The 23580-nt window shown below is 39.5% G+C and overlaps 1 protein-coding gene across 1 annotated transcript in view; it reads right to left on the bottom strand.

Moving 5' to 3' along the window:
* Positions 1-23580, bottom strand: part of ADCY2 (adenylate cyclase 2) — a 432035-nt gene that overhangs the window by 133628 nt on the left and 274827 nt on the right. The window contains exon 5 of the mRNA XM_060009679.1: positions 5069-5217. Coding sequence (XP_059865662.1) covers positions 5069-5217 — 149 coding nt within the window. The remainder of the gene's footprint in view (positions 1-5068; positions 5218-23580) is intronic.

Genomic DNA, 23580 nt, shown 5'->3' on the forward strand with positions numbered 1-23580 from the left:
ACACCAACCAATGTCCAATTACAGTGATAATAAGTGCTATAAAAGAAAACAGCAGAGTGCTGTAAGACAGAACAGTGGAGGTGGTGAAGAGTCAGAGAAAGTCACTTAGGAAATGACAGTACAGCTTCCCTTCATGGGATATACAGGCTGGGAGGGCAAATGTGAGATTCCTTAGAGTTGTGTATGTGTTTAGCTAACCTTGATGGGTCAGGATAGAGAAACTACAGCACCACTGTATACATTACAAATTTACCTACACAATAACGTGTTTATGTTTTGTGTAAAGGACTAATAAAGAAGCCTAAAATTCTGGGTTCAGGTAGTGAATATGGTACGGTTTAAGATGGGGCATGAAACAAAAATAACTGCCAATTCACAAAATTTTATGAAATATAAAATTACCATATATAGGATCCAGCAATTCCACTCTTAGGTATATACCCAAAAGAGCTGGAAGCAGGAACTCAAACAGATATTCGTATACCCATGTTCACAGCAGTATTATTCATAAAATGAAACAAATGTCTATTGACATTTAAAGAAATGGATGGATGAAACTGTGGTGTATAATACAGTGGAATATTATTCAGTCTTTAAAAGAAATGAAATTCTGACAAATAACACAACCTGGATGAACCTTGAAGACATTAAATTGAGTGAAATAAGCCAGACTCAAAAGGACAAATATTATATGATTTCACTTATATGAAGTACTTAGACTAGCCCAACCATAGAGACAGAGAGTAGTATGGTGACTGCCAGAGTCTGGGGATGGGGCGTTGTTGTTTAGTGGGTATGGAGCTTCGGTTTGGGATGAAGAAAACGTTCTGGACATGGATGTTGGTGATGGTTGCAGAACAGCATGAATGTATTTAGTGACACTGCACTGTACAATTTAAAATGGTTAAAATTGTAACTGCTATGTATATTTTACCACAATTTAAAAAAAAAATGTGCGGCAGCCGTCAGCCTGGTCCCAGGCAGAACATGGCTTGATCTCTGCTGCTGGCAACACTCTGCTCCTCAGGCAAAGTACAAGGCTTGTGGCTTCACCTTGGAGGAAAGACTTGCTCCTCTGATGATGGACAGAAGCAGGGGGAGACCTCTGGTCCAGGGAAATCAGGGCTGCTGGGGCTTTTGTGCTCTCCATTCAGATGGTGCCATAAAACCATCCCTACTTCTCCTGTGCTCTCCTGCAGAGGCAGGGACCCACAGATGCTGAGCCATGGTCCAAGAGGAGGCATTACTCACTCAGAGGAAGATGCCCGATCCAGGCAGCATGGGAGGGAGAACGTGAGAACGAGTGGTTGACTCTACTTCTTGTTGACAACCTCCACAGTGTTTCCTGTATCAAGACATGTAGTGGGTGAAGGAGCCCAAGATGGGCTGAATATACAGGTCTGAAGCTGGCCCTGTGGTTACTGGGCAGGATAGGATACTGCAGAAATGACCAGAAATGACCTTCCAAGGTTAGATCATAAAAGATATTGAAGCTTCCACCTGGACCCCTCCCTCTGGGGAAGCAAGCGGCCATGTTGTGAGGATACTCAAGCAACCTGTGAAGAGGCCCAATGATGAGGAACTGAGGCCTCCAGCCAACAGAAAGTTAACCTGTCCACCAGGTGGGAAGTCACACTGGGAACAGATTGCCCAGCAGCCTGCAGCCTCATGGGAAAGTCTATGCCAAAACCACCTGGGTAAGCTGCTCCCAAACTCCAATCCACAGATGTTGTGAGATGTTTATTGTTCTTTTTTTAAAAAAATTAGGTTATTTGTATTTTTATTGTTGAGCTGTAAAAGTTCTTTATATATTCTGGATTCAAGTCCCTTATCAGATATATTATTGCAAATATTTTCTCCCATTCTATGGGTTGTTGTTTTTTTTAATGGTTCTTTTTTTTTTTTGAAGTATAGCTGATTTACAATGTTAATTTCTTCTATAAAGCAAAATGATTCAGTTATATATATATATTCTTTTTCATATTTCTTTCCATATGGTTTGTCATAGGATATTGAATATAGTTCCCTGTGCTATACTGTAGGACCTTGTTGTTTATCCATTCTATGTATAATAGCTTGCCTCTGCTAATCTCAAACTCCCAGTCCTTCCCTCTTCCAACTCCCTTCCCCTTAACAATCACAAGTCTGTTCTCTATGTCTGTGAGCCTGTTTTTGTTTCATAGATATGTTGATTTGTATTGTATTTTAGATTCTACATGTAAGTGACATCATATGACAGTTGTCTTTTTCTGACTTACTTCATTTAGTGATAATCTCTAGGTCCATCCATGTTGCTGCAAATGGCATTATTTCATTTTTTTATGGCTAAGTAATATTCCATTGTATATATGTACCACATCTTCTTTATCCATTCCTCTGTCAATGGACATTTAGATTGCTTCCATGTCTTGGCTATTGTAAATGGTGCTGCAGTGAACATTGGGGTGCATGTATCTTTTTGAATTGTGTTCTTTTCCAGATATATGCCCAGGAGTCGGATTGCTGGATTATATGGTAGCTCTATTTTTAGTTTTTTGAGGAACCTCCATACTGTTTTCCATAGTGGCTTCAACAATTTACATTCCTACCAACAATGTAAGAGGGTTCCCTTTTCTCCACATCCTCTCCAACATTTGTTATTTATAGACTTTTTGATGATGACCATTCTGATTGGTGTGTTTGTTGTTCCTTAAAGAACAATATTGTTTATTGTTCTTTAAATTACCCACTGAGTTTTGGGGTAATTTGTTACACAGAAACTGATAACTAATACAGATATTATGCAGACCATTATCAACTGCTTGAGATTGGTTGTGTCTTCAGTCATTTTTACAGGTCTATTGTTCCCAGATTATATCACAGCTATTTAAAGATAGTCTGTGATCCTATTTAGATAGACACATTTATCCTTACACAGTTTGAATACCAATAAGTGACATAAAAATATTTCTGGAGATGAAAGGGGCATTGCTGATTTTCATATAGTTAAGGCTGGAAAGAGCAATTTCTACTATAGTGTATCTTGTCAGACACCATAAATGTTTTTTCTTTAATTATGTAGGTAAAATGCTTAAAAACCTAAATGCAGTCTAGTGTTTTAGATAATTTTATGCCGTTGTTTTGGCTGCACTGGGTCTCCATTGTTGTGTGCAGGCTTTCTCTAGTTGTAGTGAGTGGGGGCTACTCTTTGCTGTGGTGTGCGGGCTTCTCATTGTGGTGGCTTCTCTTGTTGTAGAGCATGGGCTCTAGGCATGCGGGCTTTGGTAGTTGCAGCACGTGGGCTCAGTAGTTGCCACATGTGGGCCCTAGAGTGCATGGGCTTCAATAGTTGCGGCGCATGGACTCAGTAATTGTGGCATGCAGGCTCTAGGATGCATGGGCTTCAGTAGTTGTGGTGTGTGGGCTCAGTAGTTGTGGCTCGCAGGCTCTAGAGCACAGGCTCAGTAGTTGTGGTGCACGGGCTTAGTTGCTCCACAGCAAGTGGGATCTTCCCGGACCAGGGCTCGAACCTGTGTCCCCTGCATTGGCAGGAGGATTCTTAACCACTGCACCACCAAGGAAGTCCAGCTTTACTCTTTAACATGTATGAATGTTCTCTGTCTCTGTGTGTGTATATATATACACATATATATGTATATGTATATACAAACACATAAATACATGCATACATACATACATACATATATATGTATATATACACACAAAGTTCTTTCCTATTATTCCAAGAAAAAAAAGGCGGGGACTATAAAAAAGTTTACTCCTGATTCCTCATTTATTCAATGTTTTTTCCTTAGTTCTTACTTGATATGCAACTTTTTTTCTCTTGTCTCCCTTTCAATGTGCATTTCTCATTGTATATTAGCTCTTTGCATGCTTGGGCCATACCTTTTTCTAAAATCATGTGTTAAAATGCAATTTGTCTTAGCAATGCATAAATTAAGCTACAGTTAAATTTGTTTCTTAATAAACTTCAAAAATCCTTGACCTGAAGTAACCAGACAGAAGGCTGCATCACACAATGGAAAAGGTCTGGACTTGAAGGCAAACAGCCCTATTACAATTCTAGACGATTCTAAACACACTTTAGTTTGTGTTTGTGGTTGTTGTTATTAAACTATTGAATGGGGTGGGGGGTGACTAAAGGAATAACATAATGAGTGAGGCATGCACAGGTTCCTTATTGAGATAACCCAGCCAGAATAGCAATCACCACTGCAATGTAATCGAATGGATGAAAGGACAGCCCCCAGAGAAGTGGTATCAGGAATGGGTGGGCATGGAGAACAGTGAGGACCAGGGCACCCACATGTGGAGAGGTCCCACACCACTGTAGCCAGAGATGGAGGGGAGCACAGGAGGGAGCACCCTCTCCAGACTGAAGTGAGGACCTGCACAGCTCCTCTCTAGAGCTCAGGGGAGAAGAGGTCCTATACCATCCTCCTTCCTGACCACAATCCCATGTTAGTTTTCCAGTTACTGGGAATCCAGGAATGGCTCCCTGGGAAGTATGGATGGCTGTGCCACTCTTGGAAAAGCAGTAACTTTCATTATAATTTAATTAAGGTGCATGTTGGTCCCCTATGATGCTGGGTACCAGCCATACCCTAGAAACCCATCATTCCTGATTGACAGCAGAACATCCAGCTTCCCTGGAAAGTGCTGGCTTCCCAAGGCCCTGCCCTTGCCAAGTCCACCTTGAGGAACCAGTCCTTGTGCCTAGAGCCCATGACTCTTTAATCTTACTGATACTGAGTCCTGGGTTTCAGGGACACAGTGAGCTCTGACCAAGGAGTTCCCAGAATAAGGGCCCCATTGTCCACTTCTCTCCCTTTTGTAATTGATGGTCACAAAATGCAATAAGTAGAGGAACCCGTTTTCTTATCTTAATGTGAAGGCCCAAGAGGTAGCACATGGGTAGGTGGAGTGATAATTACTCTACACGCAAAGATAAACAGTTCCAAAGGACACATGAAACTGTAAGATTATGGGCTCCCAGTTAAATATGTCCCCCACCTGGCATACAGGCTCCCCAGACTTGCTGCGGAAGGAGAACAGAGCAGCAGCGTACCTGACGTTGGTGTGCCGCTTGACGTACAGGTTGTGAAAGTTGTTGGTGTTTTCCATTTGGCCGGCTTTGGGGCCCTGCAGCCTCTGGATGATCTCGGCTTTCATCTCCATGGCTATGTGCGCTGGCAGCAGGGACAGCAGAAGCCGCTCCTGAAACCAGGTGTGGAAGGAAGACCAAGAGATGTTACACAACCAAGGTCACAGCCCAATATCATCTGATATCAATTCTGATTTGTAGTGGGGCTAATTTGAGGACTCTTTACAAGTTAAAATACAGATTCTAGAAATACATATTGAAAAAAATATAAAATTGTCTAAGGTCAGAGTGTGTTGTTATTTATTGAGTTCTAAGCATGTCTTTTTCAGTATGGAGAATAAAGGAAGGCATAGTTATTTCCCTGAGGGTATTATTTATCTAATTTGATTTTAAAGTAGTGAAGCAGAAATAATATTAAAATGCCAGGAACCAGTGGTCAGTCTAAGATACAAAACACTCATTTTCACCTGCTTGTTCATTTGAGAGATAAAGTACAAGCTTTATTGCACTTTTGAAAGTCAGCCCATATTCCACATTTCCTAAGTAAGAGTCACATATTTTCAAATATTTCATTTCCTCTGTGGTGACCATCCAATCCTCTTTAGTGCTTCTAAACTATTATAAAGACAGAGTCAGGAATATTAGCTTCTGAAAAAGACATCACCTATGAGAAACTATAGGTGGGACACAAAGAAATGGTAACATATGAGATTTTCTTGTATTTTTAGTCTTTAAATTCAGTATATCTTGTACACAATAGCATGCAATATTACACATACTTTAATCTGTATTTATTATAGTTAGAGTGGCAACTTTTCCATTCTCTTCAAGGAAACTATGCAATTTTTTGAGAAAAAGTATCATAGATGGCAATCTTTGCAAGTTGATATTCATCCTTGAGTGTTTTAAACATTAATCTATTACAGAAAACACCATATTCTTCAGGCATTGTGGATTTAGCTAGTGGTATTCAGTGTGTATAAACAAACATTTGTTGAATGCCAAGTTTTCTCCTTCTTCCACATTGTCTCTTTTTTTCTTTAAAAAAATTTCTTTTTGGTGGACAAAGTGGTGAGAGAGTAGAGGAAGGGATGGGGAAGCTGAGCTTTGCTCACAGATTCACTGGTCCAGGTGTCTGTCCCCTGGGCCCACCCACAGTGCACATCGCTTTGGGGCTGTTGGGAACTTCCACCAAGGGAGCAGAGGGTAGGTCAGGAGTGCATCTTGATGAAGATGAAATGACCCTCACCACAGCCCATCCCCAGCCTGACCCAGGAAGACAGGTGCAAAGTCAACAGGAGACTCAGCGTGTGCCTGTGTAAGGTCTCAGTGCATGGTAGGGAGCATTTCTCTATGAACTGGCATAACTGAGTGATGATTGTTTGTTCATTCCTTCCGTCCTTCATTAACCCAATCAGAAAACATCCATCACTGCCCATTAAATGCCAGACCCCTTGATAAGCACTAATGGTAAATGCAAAGACGAAGGGGACAGTGTCCCTAATATCATGTTGTTCATGATCCAGGAAGGGGCCCACCCACAGTGCATAGCTGTTAGATGAGGCTAGAAAGACAGGCTGGTGTTTGGAGGAAGCCACGTGCCTGAGATCTGGGAAAAGAGGGGGAGCTAATAGATGAGGAGGACCTGCTATGCACCACATGCTCCCAGGAGCCATCTTCACGTGAACCAATTGAATCAAAACAACAGCATCATCTGACTGGTATTGTTACCAACCTCCTTGCAACAGAGGCAAAAAGAAGCAGTTAGATAAAGGGCAGGGAGCTGACACTTGTCATAACACTTGTCACACACCAAAGGGAATTTTACTGGTACTTAAGAAAGTAAGAGAACACTTTTTATTTAATAATCATCTTTTCACTTTTTTGTTAAATTCCCCATGATGTTTCCATTTAAATTAAGAAATGAAATGCAGAAATCAAAAATTTTTAATAAGGTAAATGTCCATATATACATCTGGGGAAATATAAATTAATATGAACTGTACAAAATAATGAGGCTAATGTCTGGTGTGGTCTAAAATATAACAGAATGAAATGCACAATGACAATAACACAAAAGATGAAATGGGAGTCAATGGAATAAAAATGTTCTGAGGTCCTAGAATTGTGTGAGAAGTGGCAAAATAAAGCAATTTATGTTAGACTGTAGTACGTCAAGAATGGATGCAATTTCCACATCAGCAACAAAAAGTTTGAAAAAATGTATGACTAACAGGTTAACAGAGAAAATGGGAAAGAAATCCTTGATTAATCCAAAATAAGTCGATAAAGAAGAGTCAAAGAAAACTAAAAACAGGTGGGGCAAATAGAAACTAAATCATAAAGTGACAGTTATCAGCCTGTTGTGCCAGAACTTATATTGAAATTAATGGACTAAATAGTCCAATTAATTGACTAATACTGTCAGATTGGACTGAAAAAAGACAAAATGTAACTCTAAACTACTCATAATAAACACATCTTAAATATAAGAACAGAACTATCAGAAATTAAAAAAGATACACCAAAAAGAGATGAATTATAAAGACCTTAATAATAAAAGAAAAAGCAGTATACCTATACCAATATCAGAAAAGTACTGTAGATATTCCAGCCTTAAGGGAAAATATTGACAAGTCCACAAATTTTTTAGAACTTTTTTTTTGGTGGGGGAAATACCACTAGATTTTATTGTGGACATTGGCAATATAACCCTTATGTGGTTCCTTCCACTCAAAGAGACTGGTGGTATGAAGGGCAGTGAAGTGGGGGGCTTGTCTATTGCTTTATTTCTCAATTACTGCAGTTCTTGGAAAGTAGCATTTTCCCTGCAGTTATTTGTTCAATGAATGAAAGATCTGCTGTGCATTTCATCTGGGGCACAATAAAGAAAAATCTAATTTCAAAGTGGAGACCTGGGTAGACAGTGCTTATGTTTTTTTTTTTTTTCTTTTTCGTTGCGGTACGCGGGCCTCTCACTGTTGTGGCCTCTCCAATGCGGAGCACAGGCTCCGGACGTGCAGGATCAGCGGCCATGGCTTACGGGCCCAGCCACTCCGCGGCATGTGGGACCTTCCCGGACCGGGGCACGAATCCGTGTCCTCTGCATCGGCAGGCGGACTCTCAACCACAGTGCCACCAGGGAAACCCTGATTTAAAATCAGATTAATGACCTCTTCTTTTTTTTTAAAACATCTTTATTGGAGTATAATTTCTTTAAAATGGTGTGTTAGTTTCTGCTTTATAACAAACTGAATCAGGTATACATATACATATGTTCCCATATCTCTTCCCTCTTGCTTCTCCCTCCCTCCCACCCTCCCTATCTCATCCCTCTAGGTGGTCGCAAAGCACCGAGCTCCTCTCCCTGTGCTATGTGGCTGCTTCCCCCTAGCTATCTATTTTACGTTTACTAGTGTATATATGTCCACACCACTCTCTTACTTTGTCCCAGCTTACCCTACCCCCTCCCCGTATGCTCAAGTCCATTCTCTAGTAGGTCTGTGTCTTTATTCCCATCTTGCCCCTAGGTTCTTCATGACTGTTTTTTACATTCCATATATATGTGTTAGCATACGGTATTTGTTTTTCTCTTTCTGACTTCACACTGCATGACAGACTCTACGTCCATCCACCTCACTACAAATAACTCAATTTCGTTTCTTTTCAGGGCTGAGTAATATTCCATTGTATATGTGTGACACAACTTCTTTATCCATTCATCTGTCAATGGACACTTAGGTTGCTTCCATGTCCTGGCTATTGTATATAGTGCTGCAAGGAACATTGTGGTACATGACTCTTTTTGAACTATGGTTTTCTCAGGGTATATGCCCAGTAGTAGGATTGCTAGGTCATATGGTAGTTCTATTTTAGTTTTTTAAGGAACCCCCATACTGTACTCCACAGTGGCTGTATCACTGTACATTACCACCAACAGTGCAAAAGGGTTCCCTATTCTCCACACTCTCTCCAGCATTTATCGTTTGTAGATTTTTTGATGATGGCCATTCTGACTGGTGTGAGATGATATCTCATCGTAGTTTTGATTTGCATTTCTCTAATAATTAATGATGTTGACCATTCTTTCATGTGTTTGTTGGCAATCTGCATACATTCTTTGGAGAAATGTCTATTTAGGTCTTCTGCCCATTTTTGGATTGGGTTGTTTGTTTTTTTGATATTGAGCTGCATGCGCTGCTTGTAAATTTTGGAGATTAATCTTTTGTCAGTTGCTTCATTTGCAAATATTTTCTCCCATCTGAGGGTTGTCTTTTGGTCTTTTTCATGGCTTCCTTTGCTGTGCAAAAGCTTTTAAGTTTCCTTAGGTCCCATTTGTTTATTTTTGTTTTTATTTCCATTTCTCTAGGAGGTGCATCAAAAAGGAACTTGCCTGATTTATGTCATAGAGTATTCTGCCTATGTTTTTCCTCTCAGTTTGATAGTTTCTGGCCTTACATTTAGGTCTTTAATCCATTTTGAGCTTATTTTTGTGTATGGTGTTAGGGAGTGATCTAATCTCAGACTTTTATATGTACCTGTCCAGTTTCCCAGCACCACTTATTGAAGAGGCTGTCCTTTCTCCAGTGTACATTCCTGACTCCTTTATCAAAGATAAGGTGACCATATGTGCGTGGGTTTATCTCTGGGTTTTCTATCCTGTTCCATTGATCTGTCTTTCTGTTTTTGTGCCAGTACCATACTGTCTTGATTACTGTAGCTTTGTAGTATAGTCTGAAGTCAGGGAGCCTGATTCCTCCAGCTCCGTTTTTCATTCTGAAGATTGCTTTGGCTATTCGGGGTCTTTTATGTTTCCAAACAAATTGTGAAATTTTTGTTCTAGTTCTGTGAAAAATGCCAGTGGTAGTTTGATAGGGATTGCATTGAATCTGTAGATTGTGTTGGGTAATATAGTCATTTTCACAATGTTGATTCTTCCAATCCAAGAACATGGTATATCTCTCCATCTATTTGTATCATCTTTAGTTTCTTTCATCAGTGTCTTATAATTTTCTGCATACAGGTCTTTTGTCTCCTTAGGTAGGCTTATTCCTAGATATTTTAGTCTTTTTGTTGCAATGGTAAATGGGAGTGTTTTCTTAATTTCACTTTCAGATTTTTCATCATTAGTGTATAGGAATGTAAAGATTTCTGTGCATTAATTTTGTATCCTGCTAATTTACCAAATTCATTGATTAGCTCTAGTAGTTTTCCAGTAGCATCTTTAGGATTCTCCATGTATAGTATCATGTCATCTGTAAAAAGTGACACCTTTACTTCTTCTTTTCCAATTTGGATTCCTTTTATTTCTTTTTCTTCTCTGATTGCTGTGGCTAAAACTTCCAAAACTATGTTGAATAAGAGTGGTGAGATTGGGCAACCTTGTCCTGTTCCTGATCTTAGTGGAAATGGTTTCAGTTTTTCACCACTGAGGACGATGTTGGCTGTGGGTTTGTCATATATGGCCTTTATTATGTTGAGGAAAGTTCCCTCTATGCCTACTTTCTACAGGGTTTTTATCATAAATGAGTGTTGAATTTTGTCAAAAGCTTTCTCTGCATCTATTGAGATGATCATGTGGTTTTTCTCCTTCAATTTGTTAATATGGTGTATCACATTGATTTCTTTGCATATATTGAAGAATCCTTGCATTCCTGGGATAAATCCAACTTGATCATGGTGTATGATCCTTTTTCATGTGCTGTTGGATTCTGTTTGCTCGTATTTTGCTGAGGATTTTTGCATCTATGTTCATCAGTGATATTGGCCTGTAGTTTTCTTTCTTTGTGACATCTTTGTCTGGTTTTGGTATCAGGGTGATGGTGGCCTCGTAGAATGGGTTTGGGAATGTTCCTCCCTCTGCTATAGCATGGAAAAGTTTGAGAAGGATTAGTTGTTAGCTCTTCTCGAAATGTTTGATAGAATTCGCCTGTGAAGCCATCTGGTCCTGGGCTTTTGTTTGTTCGAAGATTTTTAATCACAGTTTCAATTTCAGTGCTTGTGACTGGTCTGTTCATATTTTCTATATCTTCCTAGTTCATTCCCAGAAGGTTGTGCATTTGTAAGAATTTGTCCATTTCTTCCAGGTTGTCCATTTTATTGGCATAGAGTTTCTTGTAGTAATCTCTCATGGTCTTCTGTATTTCTGAAGTGTCAGTTGTTACTTCTCCTTTTTCATTTCTAATTCTATTGATTTGAGTCTTCTCCCTTTTTTACTTGATGAGTCTGGCTAATGGTTTATCAGTTTTGTTTATCTTCTCAAAGAACCACCTTTTATTTTTATTGATCTTTGCTATTGTTTCCTTCATTTCTTTTTCATTAATTTCTGATCTGATCTTTATGATTTCTTTCTGCTAACTTTGGGGGTTTTTGTTCTTCTTTCTCTAATTGCTTTAGGTGTAAGTTTACATTGTTTATTTGAGATGTTTCTTGTTTCTTAAGGTAGGATTGTATTGCTATAAACTTCCCTCTTAGAACTGCTTTTGCTGCATCCCATAGGTTTTTGGTCATCGTGTTTTTATTATCATTTGTTTCTAGGTATTTTTTGATTTCCCCCTTGATTTCTCAGTGATCTGTTGGTTATTAATTAGTGTATTGTTTAGGCTCTATGTGTTTTTATTTTTTACAGATTTATTCCTGTAATTGAGATCTAGTATCATAGCATTGTGGTCGGAAAAGATATTAGATACGATTTCAATTTTCATAAATTTACCAAGGCTTGATTTGTGACCCAAGATATGATCTACCCTGGAAAATATTCCATGAGCATTTGAGAAGAATGTGTATTCTGTTGTTTTAGGATGGAATGTCCTATAAATATCAATTAAGTCCATCTTGTTTAATGTACCATTTAAAGCTTGTGTTTCCTTATTTATTTTCATTTTGGATGAACTGTCCATTGGTGAAATTGGAATGTTAAAGTCCCCTACTTTGATGGTGTTACTGTCGATTTCCCCTTTTATGGCTCTTAGTATTTGCCTTATGTATTGAGGTGTTCCTATGTTGGGTGCATAGATATTTACAGTTGTTATATCTTCTTCTTGATCCCTTGATCATTATGTACTGTCCTTCTTTGTGTCTTGAACAGTCTTTGTTTTAAAGTATATTTTGTCTGATATGAGAATTGCTACTTCAGCTTTCTTTTGATTTCTATTTTCATGGAATATCTTTTACCCTACTCTCACTTTCAGTCTTTATATGTCCCTAGGTCTGAAGTGGGTCTCTTGGAGACAGCATATATACAGGCCTTGTTTTTGTATCCATTCAGCCAGTTTATGTCTTTTGGTTGTAGCATTTAATCCATTTACATTTAAGGTAATTATCAATATGTATGTTTCTATTACCATTTTCTTAATTGTCTTGGGTTTGTTATTGTAGGTCTTTTCCTTTTCTTGTGTTTCCTGCCTATGGAAGTTCCTTTAGCGTTTGTTGTAAAGCTGGTTTGGTGGTGCTGAACTCTCTTAGCTTTTGCTTGTCTGTAAAGGTTTTAACTTCTCCATCAAATCTGAATAAGATCCTTGCTGGGTAGAGTAATCTTGGGTGTAGCTTTTTCTCCTTCATCCCTTTAAATATGTCCTGCCAGTCCTTTCTGGTTTGCAGAGTTTCTGCTGAAAGATCAGCTGTTAAGCTTATGGGGATTCCCTTGTGTGTTATTTGTTGTTTTTCCCTTGCTGCTTTTAATATGTTTTCTTTGTATTGAATTTTTGAAAGTTTGATTAATATGTGTCTTGGTGTGCTTCTCCTTGGATTTATCCTGTATTGGACTCTCTGTGCTTCCTCGACTTGATTAACTATTTCCTTTCCCATATTAGGGAAGTTTTCAACTATAATCTCTTCAAATATTTTCTCAGTCCCTTTCTTTTCCTCTTCTTTATCTGTGACCCCTATAATTCGAATGTTGGTGCGTTTAATGTTGTCCCAGAGGTCTCTGAGATTGTCCTCAAGTCTTTTCATTCTTTTTTCTTTATTCTGGTCTGCAGTAGTTATTTCCACTATTTTATCTTCCTGGTCACTTATCTGTCCTTCTGCCTCAGTTTTTCTGCTATTGATCCCTTCTAGAGAATTTTTCATTTCATTTATTGTGTTGTTCATCGCTGTTTGTTTGCTCTTTAGTTCTTCTAGGTCCATGTTAAATGTTTCTTGTATTTTCTCCATCCTATTTCCAAGATTTTAGATCATCTTTACTATCATTATTCTGAATTCTTTTTCAGGTAGACTGCCTACTTCTTCTTCATTTGTTAGGTCTGGTGGGTTTTTGCCTTGCTCCTTCATCTGCTGTGTGTTTCTCTGTCTTCTCATTTTGCTTAACTTACTGTGTTTGTGGTCTCCTTTACGCAGGCTGCAGGTTCGTAGTTCCTGTTGTTTTTGGTGTCTGTCCCCAGTGGCTAAGGTTTGTTCAATGGGTTGTGTAGGCTTCCAGGTGGAGGGGTCTAGTGCCTGTGTTCTGGTGGATGAGGCTGGATCTTGTCTTTTTGGTGGGTAGGTCCAAGTCTGGTGGTGTGTTTTGGCATGTCTGTGGCCTTATTATGGGTTTAGGCAGCCTGTGTGCTAACGTATGGGTTTGTGTTCCTGTCTTGCTAGTTGTTTGGCATAGGGTGTCCTGCACTGTAGCTTGCTGGTCATTGAGTGGAGCTGGGTCTTGGCGTTGAGATCGAGCTCTCTGGGAGATTTTTGTTGTTTGATATTACGTGGAGCTGGGAGGTCTCTTGTGGACCAGTGTCCTGAACTTGACTCTCCCACCTCAGAGGCACAGCCCTGATGCCTGACTGGAGTACCAAGAGCCTGTCATTCACACGGTTCAGAATAAAAGTGAGAAAAAGAAAGAAAGAAAGAAAGAAGAAGATAAAATAAAATAAAATAAAGTTATTAAAATAAAAAAATATTTTTTTTAATTTAAGTAATAAAAAACTTTTATAAAAAGGAAAGAAGGAACAAAGAGAGCTGCCAAACCGAAAACCAAATCCACCAATGATAACAAGTGTGAAAAACTGTACTAAAAAAATACCCCAAAAACGGACAGACAGAATCCTAGGGCAAATGACAAAAGCAATGCTATAGAGATAGAATCACACACAGAAGCATCCACATACACACAAAAAGAGGAAAAGGGGAAAATATATATATATCGTTGTTCTCAAAGTCCACCTCCTCAGTTTGGGATGATTCGTTATCTATTCAGGTTTTCCACAGATGCAGGTACATCAAGTTGATTGTGGAGCTTTAATCTGCTGCTCCTGAGGCTGTGGGGAGGGATTTCCCTTTCTCTTCTTTGTTCGTACAGCTTCTGGGGCTCAGATTTGGATTTGGACCCGCCTCTGCGTGTAGGTCCCCAAAGGGCGTCTGTTCTTTGCTCAGACAGGACAGGGTTAAAGGAACAGCTGCTTCGGGGGCTCTGCCTCACTCAGGCCGGGGGGACGGAGGGGTACGGAGTGCGGGGTGAGCCTGCAGTGGCAGAGGCCCGCAAGACATTGCACCAGCCTGAGGCGTGCCATGCGTTCTCCCGGGGACGCTGTCCCTCGATCCCGGGACCCTGGCAGTAGCATGCTGCACAGGCTCCCAGGAAGGGGGGTGTGGATAGTGACCTGTGCTCACACACAGTCTTCTTGGTGGCGGCAGCAGCAGCCTTAGTGTCTCCTGCCCATCTCTGTGGTCCGTGCTTTTAGCCGCGGCTCGCGCCCATCTCTGGAGCTCCTTTAAGAGGCGCTCTGAATCCCCTCTCCTCGCGCACCAGGAAACAAAGAAGGAAGAAAAAAGTCTCTTGCCTCTTCGGCAGGTCCAGACTTTTCCCCGGACTCCCTCCCAGCTAGCCGTGGTGCATTAGCCCCCTGCAGGCTGTGTTCACGCCGCCAACCCCAGTCCTCTCCCTGGGATCCAACCTAAGCCCGAGCCTCAGCTCCCAGACCCGCCCGTCCCGGCAGGTGAGCAGACAAGCCTCTCGGGCTGGTGAGTGCCAGTCGGCACCGATCCTCTGTGAGGGAATCTCTCTGCTTTGCCCTCCGCACCCCTGTGGCTGTGATTTCCTCTGCGGCTCTGAAGCTTCCCCCCTCCGCCACCCGCAGTCTCTGCCCGCGAAGGGGCTTCCTAGTGTGTGGAAACCTTTCCTCCTTCAAAGCTCCCTCCTACTGGTGCGGGTCCCGTCCCTATTCTTTTGTCTCTGTTTATTCTTTTTTCTTTTGACCTACCCAGGTACGTGGGGAGTTTGTTGCCTTTTGGGAGGTCTGAGGTCTTCTGCCAGCATTCAGTAGGTGTTCTGTAGGAGTTGTTCCATGTGCAGATGTATTTCTGGGGAGGAACGTGATCTCCACATCTTACTCTTCTGTAATTGAGATCAGAAGCTCCACCCTAATGGCCTTCTTGGTCATAAATACCAGGCCTGGGCAAAATCTGGATCAGTGATTTTCATACAAAGGGAAATTTAATTACTCTGCAAAATAACACAGTGATTACTTTGGGTTTTTCTCTCTGGCAGACAATGATACTGTTGGTATGGGAGAGGTGTGAAAGACTCATTCAGGGGAAGGGGAGACCCCAGCTTCACATCAGCAGGCTGCATCCAAGGAAAAAGAGAACATTCAAAGTGTCTCCTGGTTGGAAAATGGTTGGTAAACATTGGCAACCACTTGAAATTGAAATTTGATTTGTATTCTGAGCTCGAATTCCCTTCTGTTATTCTCCAAATTTCATTAATGATCTAACAATATAGCAGCATCATGTTAGCTCAAAGGTGACAAGATGAGTTCAAATTTTGGACTAGAGCAAAACGTGTGAGACTTCTCTGCATGCGGACGGGGCCAAGATAAGCAAAAGCAGGAGGATGGAAAATAACTGAGGTCAAAAATAGAGTAAGAAATCAAGTAATGTTTTGGTTTGTCAACAGAACAAGTGACCCCAGAAAAATGGAGCCACTTGGAACTCAGATTACCAAGAAATTACTAATGACATGAAAAATAGAAGTCCATATTTTAAAACTTAGAAGACAGGCTGTGTCCTTGTTACACACAAATTGAGAGTTCAATACATTTGGTTGATGATCTAGTGTCTATACAATTCTGCTCCCTCTCTGATCTCAGAACCCCCATGGAAAGACAGTGGGATTTATTTTTAAAATCAATGGCACTTTACCACCTTTTGTAAATCTTAATACAAAGAGCTGTTCCATCATCTACTCATCTTTTGCTACCCACTTGACAAATACATGTATTTGCCACTTATTGTCATTTTTCTGTTTTGGCTTCCATGACCAACCAGATGGTTAGACATTTGGGAAGTCTGAAGGTCATAAAACATGTGATACATCCAAGGAACTACTTAGACAACAAGACAACAGACTTTGTCCCTTAAAGTTTGGAACTGAGTTATGCTAATGTTGCATTCACTTAACTCTATTCTGGTAGCTATTGAACATACTGTACATACTGAGTAACCCTGTATGGGATGATCTCTGTTTCTCTTTCTGTTTATTGATCAGTGTATTGCATCACTGGATGTGAGGTCAAAATATTATAAAGGGCTCATAATGTTCAAAATCTATTTAAACAAAGAGAGGAAACCTGTTGAGAAAAGTATGAGCTGCTGTCAACAAAATCAGAAGACCTGTCTGGTCACCCTCTCAGACATGATCAAAGCAGTCGCAGATGGGAGCAAAAGGAGGCATGTTACTGGGAGTGCCATCAAATCTCTGTCATAAAGCAAGTAGATACTGAATACAAATTTGTTAACTTCGAACAGAGTGACAAGTGTTGGCACATAGGAATAACAGATTATGAATCTGGTCTAGGCTATCTGTTTAGAAATCTCAATGGAATCTGTGTCTACAGCGATGTCTGATGATTAGCTTAAGTAGAGTAAAACCAATTTTGTACCTTCTGATGGGTGATGGAAGAGTCAAGGGCTAAGAAAAAACAAAACGCATAAGGTCACAATGCTTAGTTGACATCGTTCTGCATTATTACCATGTGATGATAACCTGAGTGTCCACGTGGATTCGGTGCAGTCAGTCGACTCTCCCAATGTTTATATTCATTTCTAGTTATGCTTTCTGGAGCCGATGTTGTCGGTGTCCTAACCATATTCCTTCTGCCCTCCTTGGAGGTCATCTGAAGCCTGTTCCTTTCTAAATCTACAGTTCCCTGTGCCTCAACCAATGAGAAAGTAATTGGTGGATATTAAAAAAAATCATTTATAAAATGATGGATAAATACCCCAGTTTCTGCACCCACACCCCTCAGTGGGCAGGTCTGAGCATCTTCCACACTTCCCTTGGAGGGTCTCCAGATGGACTGAGCCCCTGTTTCCAGTTGCTCATTTCAGGAGCTGGAGCAGGACCCTCCCTGGTCCACTCACGCTGCCACCTGGAACCACTTCCCAACTAAATGTCCACACCCACATCCTTGCCTTAGGGCTGCTTGGGGCAAACTTAACTGAGACATTTCTAAACATCTTCTCTCTTCTGCCTACATTCTTTAATAAGAATACATTAAACCCCAAAGCACACAGAGCCAGCTTTTCCTGAAAGACAGATTTTATGAACAAAAAAGATGAATCAAATATAGTAATTCTCTTTCATGCCCATAACTTCATTTAATAACCAAATGTAAACCATGATCTTCATTTTAGCCCCACATGTAGACAGATGACTGGTTTTTTATAGGTAGTTTGAAAAGTACAGGAAATCAACTCCATATGCTGTGCAAACCAAATTTTTCTTTTTGTGTGTGTGTTAAGAATTTGTGTGAAGGTTGAATGGAATAAAGATTTTGGTAACAGCCAACCAGCCTAAGGAAAGGACCCATGGCTTCTCCACTATCATGTGATTCTGGTACCATTGGTGGATGGCAAGACCTGTGATCAGAGTCCATGGACAGGATCCATGCTCTGGGGTCTGCACATCTCCTCTTGGTGATCACAGAATTGGGTATTGGGGTAAGCCTTAAATAAAAGCCTGTACTCAAATGTGGTAAATCAAGTCACTTTTAAATATGTCTTTCTTCCATTATAAAATGCTTTGCTCTGAAAGAAAAGCCCAATATTATGGCACACATGATAAATTTCAACTCAGTTCATAATCTGACAAGGTTAATATTTCCATTAATATTTCAGCTTTTTGCTAATATAGCTGTGTACCCTGCCAAATTATCTGAAAGCAACACACAAACTTCAGTGTTTAATATACTGGATATGATTTAGCTACATTACCTCCAAATACATTGGAGGAATTTCTTAAGGGGACTTTTGGAAAATCAAGCTGTCACAAAACTGACTGATATACACCATTGCTATTTCTTTCTCTTGCTACAAAAGATTGTCTACATACAGAGAATCTGGATAATTCCAGACTATTCAAAGGATCCAGTGAACAGCTTGACCTTGGTTTGAGAGTTCCATTTTAACACAACCCTTTTTTTCCTAGAACTTGTTCTTTTAAATTGTGCCTCTGAGAAAAGCTACAGAGCTCGTAAATTTCAACGTACTACTGCTCAAAATTCAGGACACTCTGCACTCCGAAGCATTTCTCATATAATGAAACAAAGCAGATATTTAACTTTATATTTATGCTACTTTTGAGATTATTTTGGTTGACAGGAAAATCTAATTTAAGCAAAGATAATTTGTACTTAAATTATGAGCTAGGATATAGAGATGTACATTATATCTTGTTCCTGCATTAAACCATGCATGTAATAAATATTTAAACCTGCTGTATTTTTCAAAAGGGAGGATGACAGGGCCATGCTTTTTTTTATAAGAATTAAAAATTTTTTCTCTTTCCAAATTCTTATTTCTATTTAGTTCTTATTTTAAGTACAATTCAATTACATCAGGATTCCAAAAAAATTCAATAAACAGAAGGGATATTGTTATGTATTTTTCTTCTCCCAATAGAAAGTAGCTACCAGAAGAAACAGACACCAGATCCCTAGCAGCCACTGTGTTACACGTGGTGCTGAGGAGACGGATGATGTTATTCAATATTTTCCTGCAGTATAAAAGGACCAGGAATCCACTCAGAGTCAAATGTTGAAAACTCTGTACTTGGAAAATACCTGCCAGGGATGTGCATATATATCAGTATTTTCCCTCAGCTGTATCTTCTCTTGAAGCCAGCTTCATGCTTGCAGGTCTCTGAGAAGAAGCATCCTCCACTGGCACCAACTTCTATCACTTGCACATCTCTGAAGATAAGGTCTAGTAACAACTGCTATTGCCACTGTTTCTTGTTATAAAATTTAGTTTCTTTCTCTTAGGTCCATCTTTAGAAACTTTGCTTTACATCAATCAAATCAGAACACATTTAATACTCTTACTATTTGAGAGGCCTTGCTTTATCTTTCTTTGACTTTTACAAAAAAGTCAGTAGTCATATTTATGTATGATAGAAAGTAGCAGTACTTTAGAGTAGAAACAGCACCTAGGTAAGAGTATATGCGAGTCCTTCCCTTTCTCTGTCACTATATAGAAGACCTCAATTAAATCAATCCAGCCTAAGACTATACTTTCAGGGATCATTTCTATAGATAACAAATGGCGAAAATCTCCCAGAGATATCCATCTCAACACCAGCACCCAGCTTCACTCAAAGACCAGCAAGCTACAGTGCTGGACACCCTATGCCAAACAACCAGCAAGACAGGAACACAATGCCACCCATTAGGAGAGAGGCTGCCTAAAATCATAATAAGTCTACAGACACCCCAAAACACACCACCAGATGTGGACCTGCCCACCAGAAAGACAAGATCCAGCCTCATCCACCAGAACACAGGCACTAGACCCCTCCACCAGGAAGCCTACACAACCCACTGAACCAACCTTAGCCACTGGGGACAGACACCAAAAGCAACGGGAACTATGAACCTGCAGCCAGCAAAAAGGAGACCCCAAACACAGTAAGATAAGCAAAATCAGAAGACAGACAAACACACAGCAGATGAAGGAGCAAGATAAAAACCCACCAGACCTAACAAATGAAGAGGAAATAGGCAGTCTACCTGAAAAAGAATTCAGAATAATGATAGTAAAGATGATCCAAAATCTTGGAAATAGAATGGAAAAAATGCAAGAAACATTTAACAAGGACCTAGAAGAACTAAAGATGAAACAAACAACGATGAACAACACAATAAATGAAATTAAAAATACTCTAGATGGGATCAATAGCAGAATAACTGAGGCAGAAGAATGGATAAGTGACCTGGAAGATAAAATAGTGGAAATAACTACTGCAGAGCCGAATAAAGAAAAAAGAATGAAAAGAACTGAGGACAGTCTCAGAGACCTCTGGGACAACATTAAACGCACCAACATTTGAATTATAGGGGTTCCAGATAAAGAAGAGAAAAAGAAAGGGACTGAGAAAATATTTGAAGACATTATTAGAGTTGAAAACTTCCCTAATATGGGAAACAAAATAGTTAATTAAGTCGAGGAAGCACAGAGAGTCCAATACAGGATAAATCCAAGGAGAAATATGCCAAGACACATATTAATCAAACTGTCAAAAATTAAATACAAAGAAAACATATTAAAAGCAGCAAGGGAAAAACAACAAATAACACACAAGGGAATCCCCATAAGCTTAACAGCTGATCTTTCAGCAGAAACTCTGCAAACCAGAAAGGACTGGCAGGACATATTGAAAGTGATGAAGGAGAAAAACCTGCAACCAAGATCACTCTACCCAGCAAAGACCTCATTCAGATTTGACAGAGAAATTAAAACCTTTACAGACAAGCAAAAGCTGAGAGAGTTCAGCACCACCAAACCAGCTTTACAACAAATGCTAAAGGAACTTCTCTAGGTAAGAAACACAAGAGAAGGAAAAGACCTACAATAACGAACCCAAAACAATTAAGAAAATGGTAATAGGAACATACATAATTACCTTGAATGTAAATGGACTAAACGCTCCCACCAAAAGACACAGATTGGCTGAATGGATACAAAAACAAGACCCAGGGATTCACTGGTGGTGCAGTGGTTGAGAGTCCGCCTGCTGATGCAGGGGACGCGGGTTCGTGCCCTAGTCTGGGAAGATCCCACGTGACGTGGAGCAGCTGGGCCCGTGAGCCATGGCCGCTGAGCCTGTGCGTCTGGAGCCTGTGCTCTGCAATGGGAGAGACCACAAGAGTGAGAGGACCGCATACCGCTAAAGAAAAAAAAAAAAACAAGACCCATATATATGCTGTGTACAAGAGACCCACTTCAGACCTAGAGACACATACAAACTGAAAGTAAGCGGATGGAAAAACATATTCCATGCAAATGCAAACCAAAAGAAAGCTGGAGTAGCAATTCTCATGTTAGACAAAATAGACTTTAAAATAAAGACTATTCAAGAGAAAAGAAGGACACTACATAAAGATCAAGGGATCGATCCATGAAAAAGATATAACAATTGTAAATATTTATACACCCAACACAGGAGCACCTCAATACATAAGGCAAGTACTAACAGCCATAAAAGGGGAAATCGACAGTAACACATTCATAGTAGGGGACTTTAACACCCCACTTTCACCAATGGACAGATTATCCAAAATGAAAATAAATAAGGAAACATAAGCTTTAAATGATACATTAAATGAGATGGACTTAATTGATATTTATAGGACATTCCATCCAAAAACAACAGAATACACATTTTTCTCAAGTGCTCATGAATCATTCTCCAGGATAGATCATATCTTGGGTCACAAATAAAGCCTTGGTAAAATTAAGAAAACTAAAATTGTATCAAGTATCTTTTCCGACCACAATGCTATGAGACTAGATATCAATTACAGGAAAAGATCTGTAATAAATACAAACACAGGGAGGCTAAACAATACACTACTTAATAACGACGTGATCACTGAAGAAATCAAAGAGGAAACATAAAATACCTAGAAAAAAATGACAATGGAGACACGATGACCCAAAACCTATGGGATGCAGCAAAAGCAGTTCTAAGAGGGAAGTTTATAGCAATACAATCCTACCTTAAGAAACAGGAAACAACTCGAATAAACAACCTAACCTTGCACCAAAATCAATTAGAGAAAGAAGAACAAAAAAAACCCAAGGTTAGCAGAAGGAAAGAAATCACAAAAATCAGATCAGAAATAAATGAAAAAGAAATGAAGGAAACAATAGCAAAGATCAATAAAACTAAAAGCTGGTTCTTTGAGAAGATAAACAAAATTGATAAACCATTAGCCAGACTCATCAAGAAAAAAAGGGAGAAGAATCAAATCAATAGAATTAGAAATGAAAAAGGAGAAGCAGCAACTGACACTGCAGAAATACAAAAGACCATGAGAGATTACTACAAGCAACCCTATGCCAGTAAAATGGACAAACTGGAAGAAATGGACATTTTCTTAGAAATGCACAATCTGCCAAGACTGAATCAGGAAGAAATAGAAAATATGAACAGACCAATCAGAAGCACTGAAATTGAAACTGTAATTAAAAATCTTCCAACAAACAGAAGCCCAGGACCAGATGGCTTCACAGGCGAATTCTATCAAACATTTAGAGAAGAACTAACACCTATCCTCAAACTCTTACAAAATATATCAGAGGGAGGAACACTCCCAAACTCATTCTATGAGGCTACCATCATCTTGATACCAAAACCAGACAAGGATGTCACAAAGAAAGAAAACTAGAGGCCAATATCACTGATGAACATAGATGCAAAAATCCTCAACAAAATACTAGCAAACAGAATCCAACAGCATATTAAAAGGATCATACACCATGATCAAGTGGGGTTTATTCCAGGAATGCAAGGATTCTTCAATATACGCAAATCAATCAACGTGATATACCATATTAACAAATTGAAGGAGAAAAAACATATGATCATCTCAATAGATGCAGAGAAAGCTTTTGACAAAATTCAACACCCATTTATGATAAAAACCCTGCAGAAAGTAAGCATAGAGGGAACTTTCCTCAACATAATAAAGGCCATATATGACAAACCCACAGCCAACATCATCCTCAATGCTGAAAAACTGAAACCATTTCCACTAAAATCAGGAACAAGACAAGGTTGCCCACTCTCACCACTCTTATTCAACATAGTTTTGGAAGTTTTAGCCACAGCAATGAGAGAAGAAAAGGAAATAAAAGGAATCCAAATCGGAAAAGAAGTAAAGCTGTCACCTTTTGCAGATGAGATGATACTATACATAGATAATCCTAAAGATGCTACCAGAAAACTACTAGAGCTAATCAATGAATTTGGTAAAGTAGCAGGATACAAAATTAATGCACAGAAATCTCTGGCATTCCTATACACTAATGATGAAAAATCTGAAAGTGAAATCAAGAAAACACTCCCATTTACCATTGCAAAAAAAAGAATAAAATATCTAGGGATAAACCTACCTAAGGAGACAAAAGACCTGTATGCAGAAAATTATAAGACACTGATGAAAGAAATTAAAGATGATACAAATAGATGGAGAGATACATCATGTTCTTGGACT

Source organism: Delphinus delphis, chromosome 3 (genome assembly GCF_949987515.2).
Source record: "Delphinus delphis chromosome 3, mDelDel1.2, whole genome shotgun sequence".
NCBI classification, from domain to species: Eukaryota; Metazoa; Chordata; class Mammalia; order Artiodactyla; family Delphinidae; genus Delphinus; species Delphinus delphis.